This window comes from Leptonychotes weddellii, chromosome 15 (assembly GCF_054177405.1).
Source record: "Leptonychotes weddellii isolate Sample4059 chromosome 15, ASM5417740v2, whole genome shotgun sequence".
NCBI classification, from domain to species: domain Eukaryota; kingdom Metazoa; phylum Chordata; class Mammalia; order Carnivora; family Phocidae; genus Leptonychotes; species Leptonychotes weddellii.
In genome coordinates, this window is record NC_138383.1 from 47,235,113 (window position 1) to 47,253,418 (window position 18,306).

At 50.0% G+C, this 18,306-nt stretch overlaps 1 protein-coding gene across 1 annotated transcript in view; it reads left to right on the top strand.

Annotated features, from left to right (window-relative positions):
* Nucleotides 1-17,407, top strand: part of LOC102727749 (myosin-3) — a 20,766-nt gene extending 3,359 nt beyond the window's left edge. The window contains exons 6-40 of the mRNA XM_006744781.3: nucleotides 258-366; nucleotides 943-1,035; nucleotides 2,007-2,070; nucleotides 2,149-2,247; nucleotides 2,971-3,074; nucleotides 3,160-3,298; nucleotides 3,699-3,817; nucleotides 3,901-4,050; nucleotides 4,775-4,945; nucleotides 5,047-5,353; nucleotides 5,466-5,536; nucleotides 6,171-6,258; nucleotides 6,347-6,464; nucleotides 6,867-6,990; nucleotides 7,080-7,216; nucleotides 7,302-7,557; nucleotides 7,758-8,000; nucleotides 8,091-8,267; nucleotides 8,380-8,525; nucleotides 8,604-8,694; nucleotides 9,119-9,508; nucleotides 9,612-9,738; nucleotides 11,048-11,166; nucleotides 11,340-11,536; nucleotides 11,918-12,101; nucleotides 12,752-12,917; nucleotides 13,184-13,308; nucleotides 13,870-14,178; nucleotides 14,280-14,483; nucleotides 14,559-14,684; nucleotides 15,811-15,981; nucleotides 16,075-16,179; nucleotides 16,342-16,437; nucleotides 16,546-16,683; nucleotides 17,257-17,407. Of these exons, the coding sequence (XP_006744844.2) occupies nucleotides 258-366; nucleotides 943-1,035; nucleotides 2,007-2,070; nucleotides 2,149-2,247; nucleotides 2,971-3,074; nucleotides 3,160-3,298; nucleotides 3,699-3,817; nucleotides 3,901-4,050; nucleotides 4,775-4,945; nucleotides 5,047-5,353; nucleotides 5,466-5,536; nucleotides 6,171-6,258; nucleotides 6,347-6,464; nucleotides 6,867-6,990; nucleotides 7,080-7,216; nucleotides 7,302-7,557; nucleotides 7,758-8,000; nucleotides 8,091-8,267; nucleotides 8,380-8,525; nucleotides 8,604-8,694; nucleotides 9,119-9,508; nucleotides 9,612-9,738; nucleotides 11,048-11,166; nucleotides 11,340-11,536; nucleotides 11,918-12,101; nucleotides 12,752-12,917; nucleotides 13,184-13,308; nucleotides 13,870-14,178; nucleotides 14,280-14,483; nucleotides 14,559-14,684; nucleotides 15,811-15,981; nucleotides 16,075-16,179; nucleotides 16,342-16,437; nucleotides 16,546-16,683; nucleotides 17,257-17,283 (5,290 nt within the window). The 3' untranslated portion in view covers nucleotides 17,284-17,407. The remainder of the gene's footprint in view (nucleotides 1-257; nucleotides 367-942; nucleotides 1,036-2,006; nucleotides 2,071-2,148; nucleotides 2,248-2,970; nucleotides 3,075-3,159; nucleotides 3,299-3,698; nucleotides 3,818-3,900; nucleotides 4,051-4,774; nucleotides 4,946-5,046; nucleotides 5,354-5,465; nucleotides 5,537-6,170; nucleotides 6,259-6,346; nucleotides 6,465-6,866; nucleotides 6,991-7,079; nucleotides 7,217-7,301; nucleotides 7,558-7,757; nucleotides 8,001-8,090; nucleotides 8,268-8,379; nucleotides 8,526-8,603; nucleotides 8,695-9,118; nucleotides 9,509-9,611; nucleotides 9,739-11,047; nucleotides 11,167-11,339; nucleotides 11,537-11,917; nucleotides 12,102-12,751; nucleotides 12,918-13,183; nucleotides 13,309-13,869; nucleotides 14,179-14,279; nucleotides 14,484-14,558; nucleotides 14,685-15,810; nucleotides 15,982-16,074; nucleotides 16,180-16,341; nucleotides 16,438-16,545; nucleotides 16,684-17,256) is intronic.
* Nucleotides 17,408-18,306: the final 899 nt, after the last annotated feature.

An 18,306-nucleotide genomic window follows, 5' to 3' on the forward strand; every position in this document is an offset into this window, starting at 1 on the left:
AGACGGAGATGGGGATGCACACACAGGAGAGTATATATAAGGTCTCGAAAACTGGAATCACCCACGGTCAGGGCAGCTCAGCTGTGATGAGGCTTCCCTTGGGCCTCAGCCTCTCCAAGTAGTTTCTCACACTTGCCTGGTAGGGGTGTGTCTGCTGTGGCTTGTATGTCCAGGCCTCTGTGTGACATCTTGGGGAGGCTGTTCACACTAACAGGACACATTTCTCTCTCCCTCTCTCTTTCGATCACTCCAAATAGCGGAGAATCCGGGGCAGGAAAGACTGTGAACACCAAACGGGTCATCCAGTACTTTGCAACAATTGCAGCCACTGGAGACCTCGCCAAGAAGAAGGACTCCAAAATGAAGGTACAGGGGAGGGAAAGGCTTGCTGTGTTAACTTCACAGCGAGGGGCGAGGGCAGGCGAGGATTTGAAGTCCTAAGAGACCCAATTACTGCAGACAACCCAGGGTGTGGTTGATCTTCCAGGACCAGATCCTGTGACTTTCTAAAAAAGCAAGGCTCGAAGGCTTAACTAAGGAAGGTCATTTTGGGAGAAGCTCAGAGAGCTTGTTCTTTTAGGGCAGAATCACATGTACCGACTTAAGAGAATTGTAGCAATACTCACTTTTCAAAACAGAGCGGTTACGACCCGTAAGAAATGAATGCAGACACCCGAACTCGCTGGAGAGAAGCAAGGCATTTTGAAGCATTAAGGGAACTTTACATCAAGACACCCAAGTACACCCATATGTCACAAAATAGCGGAAGCCTTTGAGCTGAGCCATGCGGAGGATTTGGTTGAGACTTGTCCTGGAAAGCCAGGGGGACGGAGATGGGCTCTGCCATGGGCTTCCAGGCAGCAAGGGCGGGTAGGAGGGCAGAGCTGGGGAGCATTCCCAGTGTCACTTGCGGCTGCTTCCTCCCCTGATGTCTTGCCTTAGGGGACACTGGAAGACCAAATCATCAGTGCCAACCCATTGCTGGAGGCCTTCGGGAACGCCAAGACCGTGAGGAATGACAATTCCTCCCGCTTTGTGAGTCTGAGTTCAGTTCCGCTGGGGTTTCTCGGGCCCTTAGGACAGGCGAGTTTCCTGTCCTCACGGAGGCTACAGAGGCTATGGGCTGGGGGCAGGGTGGGGTGGGGTGGGGGGTGAGAGGGTGGGGGATGGGGGGAGGTGGGGGGGGAGGGCACATAGCCAATGACAGAATGAAACTCAGCAGCGAGACAATTTCATGAAAAGCTCAATAAACAGGGAGTAACTGGGGGCAGGGTCTCCTTTAGACAAGGCTGGCAGAAAAGGCATTGAGGGGGGCCGGCCTGTGAACCCCAAGATCTGTAGGATGGGGAGGGACAAAGGGAAGAGCAAGCACACACTCTCTGAGGGGGGGAAGGGCAGGTATAGTCAAGGGACCCACGAGAGTACACGCAGCGGCAGCAAGGTGGACAGGAGGTGGGTCCCACAAGGTGGGGGAAGAGGTAGACAGAGGTCTGGTCATGTAGGAGCGTGGAGGCCACGAGAAGGGGGCTGGATTTTATTCCAGAAGCGCCTGAGGGATTCTGTAAGCTGGGAAATGATATGGCTTCATTTGCATCTTGAAAAAGGTCACTCTGGGCGCCTGGGTGGCTCAGTCGGTGAAGCGTCTGCCTTCAGCTCAGGTCATGATCTCGGGGTCCTGGGATCGAGCCCCGCATCAGGCTCCCTGCTCTGTGGGGGGCCTGCTTCTCCCTCTGCCCCTCCGCCTGTCTCTCATGAATAAATAAATAAAATCTTAAAAGAAAAAAAAGTCACTCTGTTACTGTACAACTGGATGGGGTCGGGGGTTTGGAGAAATTGTGGGGCGAAGGGCATGGAAGCGAGGGGACACATCACACTGGGCAGAGAAGGGAGAAGAAGGAAGACACACTGAGTTTTAGGTAGGGGAAGAAAGCTCCTGTTCACGTTGCCCAGGAGACTAGCAGAACACATGGAGCCACGTAGACACTGGTGTCCCTTTCCCCCCACAGGGCAAGTTCATCCGAATCCACTTTGGGACCACTGGGAAGCTGGCCTCTGCGGATATTGAAACTTGTAAGTCAACCAGAGAGCAGATGGCGTCTCGGGGTGGGTGGGGCAGTTTGGAAAACAGCGCCGTGTTTGTGTCCACAGATCTGCTGGAAAAATCAAGAGTGACCTTCCAGCTGAAGGCTGAGAGAAGCTACCACATCTTCTACCAGATCCTTTCCAACAAGAAGCCCGAGCTCATAGGTGAGGCATCTGGGCCCTGACGTCACCAGACCAAGGAGAGCTGCACCTGCCTATACATAGGTGACTCGGCAGCCAACGGAGGAAGTCTGTTTTAGAAGTGGGATGGGGCTATTTTTGACAGCGATGTGCCAGTTTGAAAGAAACTGAATCCCCTGGGCAGGAAGGAGTTTAAACCACAACTGAATTCAGCAAGGGCTCATGAAAACCTTCTGAACAACTAAGCATTTAATTGTCCTTCAGCGCCCCCTGGTGTTCTGACATAGGAAGCAGCCTCTCTCCAGACCAACAGCCCCTCGTCCCACACCCAACACAGGCTTGTGTGCACGCCGTGTGCTTGCTCCACCTTCTGGTCCCAAAGCCTGGAAACAGGCTGCAGCCCTTCAACAGGTTTTGGAAAAGGCTATGATAATACCAAAGCACCTGTGCTTTCCCTCGGTGTGGGCTCCTCTCCTGACCCAGGCTCAGCTAGCTTCCCATATTAAATTTCCCCAACCTACACGGATAATGCGCCATTCACGTGCAGAGCAAGGGAACCTAAATGTTCTCTCGGGGGCTCTTAATCCACAGGGCACAGGCACGCTGCAGGAAAGCAATTTCTGACTCTAAATTCAATTTGAGCTCCAGTGGTGAAAGTCTCAGCCCAGAATCTAGGAGCTCAGATCCACCGGGTGGATGTTTCCTTTGCATCTGTGTGACCTCTTTATTTGAAATTTCTTGTTTCAGAGCTGCTGCTTATTACAACCAACCCTTACGACTACCCGTTCATCAGCCAGGGTGAAATCCTGGTGGCCAGCATTGACGATGCGGAGGAGCTGCTGGCTACGGACGTAAGTAGAATGAGGAGGAGGGTGTGGGGTGCTCCTCCTCCATCACTGGGATCAGCCGACTAACATGCTGTTCTTTGGCTGCCAGAGTGCCATTGACATCCTGGGCTTCACCCCAGAAGAGAAGTCTGGGCTCTACAAGCTCACGGGAGCTGTGATGCATTACGGGAACATGAAGTTCAAGCAGAAGCAGCGGGAGGAGCAGGCCGAGCCGGACGGCACCGAAGGTACGAAATAACCACAACAGGCCATTCACCAGAGCTGGGTGAGGGGTCAGTGGAGATCATTTGCTGCCTCTTTTGAAAGCAATGAATCCTCTCCTGGGCTCCAATGCCTACCGTTACCACCCCCATTTGCTGAATCACAGAAATGGGCCTGTTTCAAAGGCAATGAGACATGACCAGGGCTTTCTGGAACCCAGTCCTGCCTTCCCATGAAATCTATTGTATTCTCGGAGTGACTTAGCTTCCACTGGCCACATACAAGCATTTAAAGATAAGGGATGTAAAAACAGCCAAGACAAGCTTCGCCAAGCTTTGAAACGTCTGCAGAATTTTTCAAAGTTGTTCTTCTACTTTGCCAAGTATCAGGGGTGCCCCTTTGTGATCGTTTTTCTTTTCCTGGCAGTGGCCGACAAAACAGCCTATCTGATGGGCCTGAACTCGTCGGACCTCCTGAAAGCTTTGTGCTTCCCCAGGGTGAAAGTCGGGAATGAGTATGTTACCAAAGGTCAAACCGTGGATCAGGTAAGCTCCTGCTTCGAGGCTGCGAGAGATGCAGGCTTCCGATGGCCACTGCCTTCCAACTCCTGTGATCTTTCCCCCAACAGGTTCACCATGCTGTGAATGCCCTTTCCAAATCAGTTTATGAAAAGCTGTTCTTGTGGATGGTCACTCGCATCAACCAACAACTGGATACAAAGCTGCCAAGACAACACTTCATCGGTGTTTTGGACATTGCCGGCTTTGAGATCTTTGAGGTCTGGGTTCCTTAGGATCATGTTTTCATGTGGGGTGGGATTGGTCATCATGATCCCATAGGAAGATATCAAGGTGAGCAACATGTCAGAGCATCACATCGTGTAGGAAACTGTAGGGCAGATAAGGTAGAAGAGAAACACCTTGCGGGGAGGGGGGTTGTATAATTTCAAGAGAGCAGAAGACTTGGGACAAGTGGAATTTTATAAAGGACATTGTTAAATGGATAAAAGAAAGCACTCAAATGCAATCATTGACATAGGTAGAGCCAGGCATATAGAGGATTTGATAAGCCAATCACGTGACCTTTACATAAATATCCTGCTGGTTCTGGGTTAGAAGCATATAGCCGTTCTTGAGAGCATATATTTTGTGTCTACCAGACACAAGACATGCTGGCGAATGGAAGATGAGTTTGTAGTTTATAGAGGAAAACAGAAGGTATATATGGTACATGGAAGAGTAACTATAAAATAAGGCAGACCATGGTTGGTGCACAGGAGAGATCCCAACCACAGGGACTCAGGAGACAGAGAAACACCTTCTAGCTGGAAGTTCAGAGAAGTCTCCAAGGAAGAGATGTGATCTGGGCTAGACGTTGAAGAACGTGCCCATATCTGAAGGGTTAAATGAGCTGGCAAAGAGGCAAAGAGGAGGCAAGGTTGATGGGTCTTTGATTTTGAAGGAAGTCTGACTTTGCACGTGAACACTCTATTTTGGTATTAGTATAACAGCCTGGAGCAGCTGTGCATCAACTTCACCAACGAGAAGCTGCAACAGTTCTTCAACCACCACATGTTCGTGCTGGAGCAGGAGGAGTACAAGAAGGAGGGCATCGAGTGGACCTTCATCGACTTCGGGATGGACCTGGCTGCCTGCATCGAGCTCATCGAGAAGGTCTCCTGATCTGTCCACTCAGTAACGTCTTCTCATAAACTCTGTGGCTTATCCTACAGCTTATATTTACCCTATATGCATTTTGCTTTGCTTTAATCCAGCCCATGGGCATCTTCTCTATCCTGGAAGAGGAGTGCATGTTCCCCAAGGCCACAGACACCTCCTTCAAGAACAAGCTGTATGACCAGCACCTGGGCAAGTCCAGCAACTTCCAAAAGCCCAAAGTGGTCAAGGGCAGGGCTGAAGCGCACTTCTCACTGATCCACTACGCAGGCACCGTGGACTATAGTGTCTCGGGCTGGCTGGAGAAGAACAAGGACCCGCTGAACGAGACCGTGGTGGGGCTGTACCAGAAGTCCTCCAACAGGCTCCTGGCGCATCTCTACGCCACCTTCGCGACAGCAGACGGTAACAGACTCCACAGACTGCCTTGTATTCATGCTCTCTCCTGCCACTCAGTTCACAGGCCCGAGAAACCCCGGGAGATCTGAAAACAGCGCACGCCATCTTTGTCTTTCAGCTGACAGCGGAAAGAAGAAAGTCGCCAAGAAGAAGGGTTCTTCTTTCCAGACTGTCTCTGCCCTTTTCAGGGTAAGAAAAATACAGGCTTATTGGCTTGTAATTGGTTTAAGTGATCTCAAAATGAGCAATGTAGAGATTCTGACCTTGGTTTATTTAAGAATAGTAACGTGGTCTTACTCTGGTCTTACTCTGGTCTTAATCGGCTGTTACTTGGTGAAGCTGAATGGCAGTATGATAAAATATACATATATGAATATATATGATTATATAATATATAGTAACTATATAAATATATATAATATATAAACGAGATTTAACAAATGTTGGCCCAGAATTCAGTTATTTTGTACTGCTGGTAGTTGAGTTGGCTGGCCTAGGGGATGAGTCCTCAGCACAAACTTTCCCACTTGCCTGAGGGACCCAAGCAATAGCATCTCAAGCTCCCAGCAGAGCCAGACACATTTCTGGAATTGGTTTCAAAGAGCATTTTGTACGTGGTTAGTCTCTGGCTCACCGTGAGGCAAAAGACCATTTTATCAGTTATGTGCCTGTACCTCTAGTCATTGGGTTATTTAAAAAAAGAGTTAAATAATTTCATTCTTTAGAATTCATGATACGTTGAAAATATAGATCTTATTTTTCATCACGGTATATCTCCGTCTTTGTAAAAGCCTACAGTAGACTGTCAAATTTCATCTTTTAGGAAAACCTGAACAAGCTGATGTCAAATCTAAGAACGACTCATCCTCACTTTGTGCGCTGTATAATTCCCAATGAGACCAAAACCCCAGGTAAGACCCCTGCTGACGCTTGCTGTAGATGGTGCTCAGTTTCTGCAAAATCCCTCGTGAAGTTGATGTCTCTCGCTTCTCTTCTCAGGGGCTATGGAACACAGCCTTGTCTTGCACCAGCTTCGGTGTAACGGTGTTCTGGAGGGCATCCGCATCTGCAGGAAGGGATTCCCAAACAGGATTCTCTATGGGGATTTTAAACAAAGGTGTGTTACAAAAACGTTCTATATGCTTCTTGCTGTGGTGTGTAGATGCTGGAATTTGAGAGGGAGAAATACCGATATGAAAAGACCCACTTCAACAGAGCAGTTGTAGACTTTCATGTCAAATGATTGACCTACCTCCCAACCAAGGTATACAGCTTTTTTCTTCCACGTTTTCTCAAGGGCGTGTCTGATATATGATACGGCAGGAAAAGGCCTGCCCTAAGCTTCAGGAGGCTTGGATTCCAGGCCACCACCTAGCAGTGTGACGATGGGCAAGTTTCTTTCCCTCTCTGGACCTTGGCCTTCTTGCCTGTTAGATAGAAGAGAGGCCTGAACTAGTTGGTCTCCAAGGTTAACGTCTTTGCTAATGGTCTGCGATTGTTTCTGTGTCTACAACGGCAGATACCGAGTGCTGAATGCCAGTGCCATCCCTGAGGGACAGTTCATTGACAGCAAGAAAGCTTGCGAGAAGCTGTTGGCCTCCATCGACATTGACCACACTCAGTACAAATTTGGACATACCAAGGTAATGCCTTGGTTCTGACAGATGCTGGCCCGCAGTCCCTTCTGGACTTCTCCATCACAGGGACTCATATCATCCTTCTCCCCTGGAAGGTGTTCTTCAAGGCTGGCTTGCTGGGAACCCTGGAGGAAATGAGGGATGACCGCCTGGCCAAACTGATCACCCGGACGCAAGCGGTGTGCAGAGGGTTCCTCATGCGTGTGGAATTCCAGAAGATGGTGCAAAGAAGGTTGAGCAGGGTCTCTGTTCAAACATCAGCTCTTTGGGGAGCATGGGGGGGTCTCTCCTGGAAAGAACTCATATTTTGTTTTCAGGGAGTCCATCTTCTGCATCCAGTACAACATCCGTGCCTTCATGAACGTCAAGCACTGGCCCTGGATGAAACTCTTCTTCAAGATCAAGCCTCTCCTCAAGAGCGCAGAGACTGAGAAGGAGATGGCCACCATGAAGGAAGAGTTTCAGAAAACCAAAGACGAGCTCGCCAAGTCAGAGGCAAAAAGGAAGGAACTGGAGGAAAAACTGGTGACTCTAGTACAGGAGAAGAATGACCTGCAGCTCCAAGTGCAAGCCGTATGTGTTTAGGATTGTTTACCTTTGCTTGTGGATTTCATTATTTAGAAAGACAGGATTTGGGGTGGGGATTTTTGCTTTGCAGTTGGGATGCTTCCTAAAGGACTTCATTTATACCAAGGTACTGGAATGTCACAAACCTTATCTCATTAAAGGAAATCCTGATTCTTCTTTTTTTGTTGTTGTTTTTTGTTTTAAAGGAAAGCGAAAACTTGTTGGACGCAGAGGAGAGGTGTGACCAGCTGATCAAAGCCAAATTCCAGCTAGAGGCCAAGATCAAGGAGGTGACTGAGAGAGCAGAGGATGAGGAGGAGATCAACGCCGAGTTGACGGCCAAGAAGAGAAAACTGGAGGACGAGTGTTCAGAGCTCAAGAAAGACATTGACGACCTTGAGCTGACCCTGGCCAAGGTTGAAAAGGAGAAGCATGCCACGGAGAACAAGGTACTCTCTCTCTGGGTCTCTCCAGTTTCATGTAGTCATTGCAAACCAGACTTTATTTCTTCTTATAATTTGCTTGTGTCCTCTTCTTAGGTTAAAAACCTTACCGAGGAACTCGCGGGGTTGGATGAAACCATCGCAAAGCTCACCAGGGAGAAGAAGGCCCTCCAAGAGGCCCACCAGCAGGCCCTGGATGACCTCCAAGCTGAAGAAGACAAAGTCAATTCTTTGAGCAAAATCAAGAGCAAACTGGAACAGCAAGTTGATGATGTAAGTAAATAATGCTAAGGGGAGTCCTAGAACTTAAGGGTGGGAAGAGCCCTCCCCAGGAACCCTCGGGTGCAAAGAATTTGTTCTCAAAAGGACATGATGCCCTTTTCAGCTGGAAAGCTCCCTAGAACAAGAAAAGAAGCTCCGTGTTGATCTGGAAAGGAATAAAAGGAAGCTTGAGGGAGATTTGAAGCTTGCCCAAGAATCCATATTAGATCTGGAGAATGACAAGCAGCAGCTGGATGAAAGGCTCAAGAAGTATGTCCTAAAGCCACTGACTTCAATCTTCTGAGTCTCTGGCTATTCTGTCTTCACAGTCTGCATTTCCCTTCACAGGAAGGATTTTGAATACAGTCAGCTGCAAAGCAAAGTGGAAGATGAGCAGACTCTGGGCCTCCAGTTTCAGAAGAAGATCAAAGAGCTACAGGTAGGAGGCATCCCGGATTTTTCTTTCACGTGAAGGTCATGCATGTGGGCTGGGTGCTGTCTGCTGTAAGCCATTTCGAGCAAGTGGGCAGGAGCATGGGTCTGCCTGCCTCATCAGTTTCCTTTCTCCTAGGCTGACATAGCAACGGTGAACAATTTTTCCATAACTTAAAATATATAATGACTGTATTGGGGAGTCAATATTTAGTTGAATGGACAATGTCCTAGGTTGGTCACTGCAGGGGTAATGACCATGTTGGGGCAGGAAAAATTCATAGTAAAGGAAATTAACAACAGTCCTATTTCCCTGGGAGAAGCCCAACCATTGGTTTGTTTAATGAGAATGGAAACTAGCCTGTACTTGACGTTCAGAGTGAGTCACCCTGGGGACCTACTGCCCATGGGTGAATGGCCGCCCTCCACAGGCTCGGATTGAGGAACTGGAAGAGGAGATTGAGGCGGAGCGGGCAACCCGTGCAAAGACAGAGAAACAGCGCAGCGACTATGCCCGGGAACTGGAGGAGCTGAGCGAGAGGCTGGAAGAGGCAGGAGGTGTCACCTCCACCCAGATCGAGCTGAACAAGAAGCGTGAGGCCGAGTTCCAGAAAATGCGCAGGGACCTGGAGGAGGCCACCTTACAGCACGAAGCTATGCTGGCCACCCTGCGGAAGAAGCACGCGGACAGCGTGGCAGAGCTCGGGGAGCAGATAGATAACCTGCAGAGGGTCAAGCAGAAGCTGGAGAAAGAGAAGAGCGAGTTCAAGCTGGAGATAGACGATCTGTCTAGCAACGTGGAGAGCGTGTCGAAATCCAAGGTGCTCAGGCAGGATGGGACCCAGTGCTTTTGAGGAGAGACACCTCTGGGTCATTCCAGTCTGAATACGGACTATAATGTTCTCCTGCTTCTCAATCCTTTAGGCCAACCTGGAGAAAATATGCCGAACTCTGGAGGATCAGTTGAGCGAGGCCAGGGGCAAGAACGAGGAAATTCAGAGGAGCATGAGCGAGCTGGCGACACAGAAGTCCCGTCTGCAGACAGAGGCTGGTGAGCGATTGGATGGGATGGGCCACACCTTGTGGTCGCCTCTGGGGGGATGGGGGGGCAACTGGTCAACACCAAAGGGCAGCGCCGTGTGGGGGAGAATCTCTAGGAAAGCATCTTTTCAGAGAGAAGCTATCAGAATAACTCAAAAAAGAGTAGTTCAAAATATTGTGAAGGAGGCAACATTGAGAGTTCAATAAAAACAGGAGCGAGAAAAGCAGATCGGAACAAGAGGGGAGTCAGAATATCACTTGGTTTAAGCTCTTTCAACATTAATAATACCTTGCATCAGAAAGAATCTAAATGGCAGAAATGATACTAGAAATGAATTCCCAAGGCTCTTCTATTTGTTGCTGCACACGAATTCAGATTTGTGGTCTGCAATCAAGTGTTTTAAGAAAAGAGATAAAGAAACACAGCCAATTTGTATAGGTTTCTGGTATGTAGTAGAAATATAGGGAAACAAAGGGGCGCCTGGGTGGGTGGCTCAGTCGGTTAAGCACCTGACTCTTGATTTTGGCTCAGGTCATGATCTCAGGGTTGTAGAATTGAGCCCCATGGCTGGAACCACACTCAGTAGGGAGTCTGCTTCTCTCTCTCTCTCTCCCTCTGCCCCTCCCCCTGCTCACAGTGCTCGCTTGCTCTCTCTCTCAAACAAATAAATCTTATATATATATATATATAGGTAACATTATCTGGGGCTTTCACCTAGAAAACGTGGCCCCACCTAGCCCTGGTCCTCCAGCCCATCATCCCAGGGAATCAATCAATCCTTTGCTGGCAGCCACAACCAAAACAACAAAGAAAAGAGGTCTAGTTGCCTCTTCTATAATCATCTTGGGGATTCACCTCTGGAGTCATAAGCTCTCTCCCTCCACCTTTTCCCTCTTACTTCTGCATGAGCATATAAACCTGAACCCACCACATTTACCCAAGAGTCTAACTTCAAATTACAACCTATAAAGTCCTAAGGAAGGCACTATTTCTCTTAATGACAAATCAACAAGCAGCTGGACACACCAGCCCTGGAAGATCTGATGGGCGTTTTTAGGTGGTAATGTTTAAATTTACAATTGTTCTCAATGGGTTTTACTGACCAAAGTCACTCCAAGCTTCTAGTAGTTTAGAACAATACCTTATCAGTTGAGTCTTTGGTTTCTTTTTCACAGATATCTCTCCTCTCCCCCAAGAAAGGACCACACCTTGTCATTTACTCTCTCCCCGGATTTTAGCATGGTGCCTTACACACAGTAGGAACTTGATGAATGGATGAGTGCGTGAATAAAATGAAAATATTTCCTTCTGGACACAGGGGAGCTGAGTCGTCAACTGGAAGAAAAGGAAAGCATAGTGTCCCAACTTTCCAGGAGCAAGCAAGCATTTACCCAGCAAATAGAAGAGCTCAAGAGGCAGTTAGAGGAAGAAAGCAAGGTAAGTCATTTGAGGGACTGCTTTCCTGGTCTAACCTTCAATTACCACCTGCAGGAAAACAGGGCAACTTTATTCAGTAGGTGATGATAGCAGGAACACACTTGGACTGTATCATGCACATGACACCAAAATGCTCATCCACTGGGGGCTCTCCTCTTTCTGGACTCCCGCAGGCCAAGAACGCCCTGGCCCACGCCCTGCAGTCCTCCCGCCACGACTGTGACCTGCTGCGGGAACAGTATGAGGAGGAGCAGGAGGGCAAGGCCGAGCTGCAGAGGGCGCTGTCCAAGGCCAACAGCGAGGTGGCCCAGTGGAGGACCAAATACGAGACGGACGCCATCCAGCGCACAGAGGAGCTGGAGGAGGCCAAGTATGCAAGTCCGTTTGCCGGTAGAAGAACGAGAGGTCTCAGATGATGAGATGATAGAGGGCACTGGCTTTAGAGCTACTTGGGAATGGTTTTGTTATGTTACGAGGTGTTTCCTCACTTCATCTCTCTTAATGCAGTGCTGCACACGCCATGAGAGGGACCTGGCGTTACCACACTCCATTAAGACAAACAACTTTGATCTCGTTTAGAGACAAGGCAGGTTATTGATCACTGGTTTTTAGCAGACAGGAAGTTCTCCTGGGCTTCAGAGAGCAAATGAGTGTTTGAGTCACACAGATGAGTGATTCCAACTTGATGAACAGCAACGTTCAAGAGAATTGAGATTTGAATAGCGCCTGCTTCTCTTTCATATGCTTTAAGGAAAAAACTCGCTCAGCGCCTTCAGGATTCGGAGGAACAGGTTGAGGCAGTGAATGCTAAGTGTGCTTCCTTGGAGAAGACCAAGCAGAGGCTGCAAGGGGAGGTCGAGGATCTGATGGTTGATGTTGAAAGAGCGAACTCTCTGGCTGCCGCTCTGGACAAGAAGCAGAGGAACTTTGACAAGGTGTGGGATCAGGTCCACACAAGCTCACTGGGGCTCCCCAGTAGTCATGGAAGGAGGAGACTGGGTCCCAGTCCTGCCTCTGCCCCACCAGCCGTGTGGCCTTGGGCAAGTCCTGAGCTTCACTGGGCTGTCGTTTCCTCTGGTGTAAAATGAAACGGGCATGGGATGGGAGTGGAGGTCCCCTTCAAGCATTGTCAGAGGAGATGAACCAATTGCTAGCATGTGTTCAGCTCCAAATATTTTTGTTCCCCCACACTGCTGGGGGCCTGTCTGGTGGCTGACATGTGGGAATCTAACTCGAGCCCCATTGGAAGGCTCTCTGAAAGCCTCCCTTTTAGTATGACCTTAAGGTTGATCTGAACCCAAGTTTTAAGGAAATATTTAGAAGGGCAGGGCCATTCTCATATTAAGAAAAGGGCAGTTACGCCCAGAGACTACCTTCTCAGAGGATCCACGAGGTTTTTAGAGATGGCAACTGTTGCTGATATGTTACTGATCTTGAGCTCCTCAAATCATCAAGATCAAGGCGCCAGGCAAGAGCCACTGCTGAGGGAACCCCAATTCTAGGAGTATTTCCGTTAATGCTTATGCTTAGTTAGGAGCTTGGAGCAGAGCTAATCAAGGGCACACCTCTCATGCCCGTGTTCCAGGTGCTGGCCGAATGGAAAACCAAGTGTGAGGAGAGCCAGGCAGAGCTGGAGGCATCTCTGAAGGAGTCCCGCTCCTTGAGCACCGAGCTCTTCAAGCTGAAAAATGCCTACGAGGAAGCCTTAGATCAACTCGAAACTGTGAAACGAGAAAATAAGAATCTGGAGCGTAAGCAGTTTGCGACAGCCTGACGTCCCCCTTGGCACTGTTGGGCATGGCTTCGGGACGCAAATCCCTGCGCGCAGCTCCATCAGGGCATGCACGGAAGGTGCCGTCAGCCGAGGGGGGAGTGTGGAGCCTCTGTCCAGACACAATCTTCTCTCTAGGGAACAGCCACCTTAGAATGACGGGGAACTATTTACAAAGCATTCGGTAGGTGTTTACCGTGCCCGGAAACCTGTGCAGAGGAGGTTTCCAAACTTATGTCTTTGCAGAGGAGATTGCAGATCTCACGGAACAAATTGCTGAGAATGGTAAAACCATCCATGAACTGGAGAAATCAAGAAAGCAGATCGAGCTGGAAAAGGCAGATATCCAGCTGGCTCTTGAGGAAGCAGAGGTGGGCAGAATGCAAGCAGGCATCAGCGGGAGGGGGGTTGGGCACTGCCCCCCCCACCCGGGTGGAGCTGCAGCCCGTCGGGGGAGTGGGGAGGGGGCTGGCTGGCCTCCCTCTGTCTCCCTTCCTGCCTTCCCATCTCTGTCAAGCCACAATCCCGAGGCCGGCTCCTTTCCTATCAAATGGCATGAAATAACACCTGTGGATTATCTTGGACTTAGTGAAGAAAAATCATTACATTAAAATAGGTCTAAAAATGAGATTTTACCAAACCTTAGGTGAACTTAAAGTATCTATAAGGTGCTATATGCTCCTAAGCATTAGGATGATTTAAATGTGATTATTGTTCGACAGTATAATAAAAAACAAACAGCAATGCAAGAGGGGTTATTTCTGCCCTGAAGGTAAGTTAGGGATTTAAAAAAAAAAAAGAAGATCATTTTGAATATTGTATAGTCACAGTCATGAATATCCCGCTGAAGCTTTATCACCACAGAGGGTGGTGGTTTAGCAGGTTCTGTCCCTTCACTGGCACCATTTCTGTTTTGCTTTTGTTCTCTAAAGGCTGCCCTTGAGCATGAAGAGGCCAAGATCCTCCGAATCCAGCTTGAACTGACCCAGGTGAAGTCAGAAATTGACAGAAAGATCGCCGAGAAGGACGAAGAGATCGAGCAGCTGAAGAGGAACTACCAGCGAACAGTAGAGACCATGCAGAGCGCCCTGGACGCCGAAGTGCGGAGCCGAAACGAGGCCATCAGGGTCAAGAAGAAGATGGAAGGTGACCTGAATGAAATTGAGATCCAGCTGAGCCACGCCAACCGCCAGGCCGCGGAGACCCTCAAGCACCTCCGGAGTGTCCAGGGACAGCTGAAGGTTTGAGACGGCTCCTTGGTGGGAACACTCAAAGAGGCTGACTCGCCTCATGGCCCTCCCGCCTCCACGCCAACTCGGCTTCTCCTTGCTTGTCTGGCTAGGACACCCAGCTACACCTGGACGACGCTCTCCATGGCCAGGAGGACCTGAAGGAACAGCTGGCCATTGTGGAGCGCAGAGCCAACCTGCTGCAGGCCGAGGTGGAGGAGCTGCGGGCGTCACTGGAGCAGACGGAGAGGGCTCGGAAGCTGGCCGAGCAGGAGCTCCTGGACGCCAACGAGAGAGTGCAGTTGCTGCACACCCAGGTGAGGGGTGGGCAGGCAGTGGGGAGAGCCCTGGGCCCGATGCACGCCCAGTTAACACCGCTCCTCCGGCCCTAGAACACCAGCCTCATCCACACCAAGAAGAAGCTGGAGACGGACCTGACGCAGCTCCAGAGCGAGGTGGAAGATGCCAGCAGGGACGCAAGGAACGCTGAAGAGAAGGCAAAGAAGGCCATCACAGATGTAAGGCTTCCCCCCCCCGCCCCCACCTCCTGTGCTTGTGTGGTGGCCAAATTCGTACTGCATTGAAGCCCCTCCTTCTCCCGACCCTGAGATCGTTCCCCCTAGATAGATCGGGGCCTCCCCCGGGGCACACGGGGGTTGCATTCTGCTCCCAAACTGCAATCCATCTCTCCTGCATCAGACTCAGCACGTCCCCTCCCGCACTTTAAAAGGCCAATATGATAAATAATGGAGCATAGGAAAAAAAAAAAGACTGGAAAGGATTATAGTCCGTTTCTAAGGCCCACAGAGAGGTATGCTCTTTTCTTCAACATCTGACTTATTGCAAACATGAAAACGAGACCCTTAGATGTCGATGTTTCACCCAATGTCACCTGGCGTGAAGTTGGCTTCCCTCCCACCTGCACCGGACCCACCTGGGCCTGAGCAGCCTGGTCCCAGCGGCCACAGCTCCCACAGCGCCACCTGCCGCCTGGTGGGGACCACTGCAGCTCTTCTGCTCTCGCGTCTGCGCGCCTGCCTCAATGCCCTGCCCGCCTTCCCTTAACTCACTATCCCCAAACCTGCCCTGTGGGTACCAACCGGTCTTCTCCAGGTCTTAGGTTCCTTTGAAAACATATTGGTGATGGGCGCCTGGGTGGCTCAGTTGGTTAAGCGACTGCCTTCGGCTCAGGTCATGATCCTGGAGTGCCGGGATCGAGTCCCGCATCGGGCTACCTGCTTGGCAGGGAGTCTGCTTCTCCCTCTGACCCTCCTCCCTCTCCTGCTCTCTGTCTCTCATTCTCTCTCTCTCAAATAAATAAATAAAGTCTTTAAAAAAAATTAAAAAAAAGAAAACATATTGGTGATAATGAAGAATTTCCTGGGGCTGTAGGGGGTGGGGGCGGGTAAGGTCCCAGAGGGGCCAGTTTAAGAAGGGGAAGAAACCATTTTCCATCTAGTCCCTGGACACTGCATTTCTGAGGTTCTGTTATGTACCCGGCATAGCTCTTCTCGTGTTCCACTGTGGAAGGGTGGGCTCAGTCATTGCCTTCCCTGTTGTCCTTCTTCTCTAGCATGGCTCTGGTCCTCGGGGGGCCCAGGTTTTGAGAGCTCCGAGGCACCTGATCTTTGTCTGCATTTACAGGCGGCCATGATGGCCGAGGAGCTGAAGAAGGAGCAGGACACCAGCGCCCACCTGGAGCGCATGAAGAAGAACATGGAGCAGACGGTGAAGGACCTGCAGCACCGTCTGGATGAGGCTGAGCAGCTGGCCCTGAAGGGCGGGAAGAAGCAGATCCAGAAGCTGGAGACGCGGGTACTGGCAGGATGAACCCCCGCCATAAGCAGTGCCTCCGGCCTCAGCCGCTCCTTCTCCAGCCCCAGACCAACTTCCCAACTGTTTCCCCAGATCCGGGAGCTGGAGTTTGAGCTTGAAGGGGAGCAGAAGAAGAACACGGAGTCTGTCAAGGGCCTGAGGAAATATGAGCGGCGGGTCAAGGAGTTAACTTACCAGGTGAGAGAAAGAAAGCCCCGGAGGCATTTTCTCTGCAGAGCACGAACACCGCCCTGGGTTCTCTCTCCAGAATATGGGAAGAAACCCGTGGCCCAGAAAACTGGCCAGACCTCGTGCAACTCTGCCCCCTCCTCTAGCTACAGGCCGTGTTCTTGCTTTTAGAGTGAAGAGGACAGGAAGAACGTGCTGAGGTTACAGGACCTGGTGGATAAGCTTCAAGTGAAAGTCAAGTCCTACAAGAGGCAGGCTGAGGAGGCTGTAAGTCAGACAGCTTGGGATTTTTGAACAGCAGCCTGGGCTGTCCCTCACTGGGAGCTCTGAGACAGGTGCATGCTCCCCTTACCCGCCTGGGCTCTTTGGTTTTAGGACGAGCAAGCCAACGCTCACCTCACCAAATTCCGCAAAGCTCAGCATGAGCTCGAAGAGGCAGAAGAACGTGCTGATATTGCGGAATCTCAAGTCAATAAGCTTCGCGCTAAGACCCGCGACTTCACCTCCAGCAGGGTAGGTGGTTCCCATGGGCACTAGAGGGCCCAGATGGAGAACAGCAAGTGAATGCCAGGGTTGTCGCTCCGGGGCCAGCTGGGAAGAGCCCACAGTGATGCAGACACCTTTGAGCTGGAAGGAACCTTGGAGATCCCCGTGCCTTAGGACTTGGTCAGTCTCAGGCTCAGGAAAGGAAGGGATTTGCTTCAAGTCACTTAGCTGAGAAGAGCCCCACCAAAATGCAAGTTGCGATAAAGCAAACATCCTGAAAAGGAAGGCGCATTTTCCGGCTGCGATCGTTCAGGCGCCCTCTGCTGGCGCTAAGTCTTCAGTCACTGTCTGTGTAGGTAACCGATAACCAGAGGTAGGAAGTCCCCAAGGGTGGGGCTTGCTCTCTGCGGGTCAGTTTCTCAGGCTCTGGGGTGACTCCCTCCACGTATGCAATCGTGTATTCTCCTGAGGTCCAAAAAATATCCTGTGTCCTACCGAAAAACACAAGCAAGCAACTCCCCGATGCTTGCGGGGACAGGGGACAGGAGAAAATGGGTCTCTGCCATCTGACGTAACTAAAAACGCCTACTTTCTTTCCAGATGGTGGTCCATGAGAGTGAAGAGTGAGCGATCCTCTTCTGAGCAGGACGGAAAATATGCAAAATGTATATTTTCATGGTTCCTGGCCATTTCCGCGGATTTCCATGCGACTCCTTCATACGAATTAAACTTTGCTTCGTTTTCAACTCGAGGCTGTTTCACTGTATCTCTTTTCTCTTCCCTGGGTGGAAATGGCTCACTGCTCAGTGATTTTTGTGCCTGATGTTGAAATCTCCATCAGCAGATGTCTTGAAAAATTCCTCTGGTGTGTGTATTTGGGGACAGGGAGAGATTGCTTTTATTTATTTTTAAAGTTTTTTTTTGTTCATTTTTGTTTTTTTTAGAGAGAGAGAGAGCAAGCGGGGAGGAGTAGAGGGAGAGGGAGAGAAAGAATCTTAAGCAGGGTCCACATTCAGCGCAGAGCCCATGAGATCATGACCTGAGCCAAAAGCAAGAGTTGAACCCTTAACCAACTGTACCACCCAGGTGCCCCGAGAGATTTCTTTTAAATGTGAGATTAGATCATAAAGAAAAAATACTCTTAACCACTGCTTCAGCAGAGGGAGGAGGGTAGGGGAATTTGTCAGAAGAGGTGCCTCTCAGTGTGGTGTGAGGGAAACACATAGGCTCAGGTCAGGGAAAACCCTGGGTCAAGTTGAACAGGGTTATAGGGCAAGGGACAGATCCCCCTCCTCCACATTCTGTCAGGAAGGACCCCTGGAGTCCAGCAAGGATTTGTCGGGCAGCCCTCCATGCAAGTACTGTGGTCACTATTAAACATACACAAATGAATGAGGTACTGTTGGGTCCTTCAAGAGCTCTGTCAAGATCTACCACTGAGCCCCAGGCTCAGTCTGCACTATTTCAAAGCCGCACAACAGAAAATCTTACCCTTTACTCAGGGTAAACCTGTCTTTCCCGTAAGAGAAAAAAATGGCAGGAAGTCACAGTAACTCTCTGGCTGATCTGCTATTGGAAAGAGCATCTTCTAAACTGGCATCATCCGTTTCTTGTCATAATTAAACTTATCATAAATAGTCGCCAGGTTCC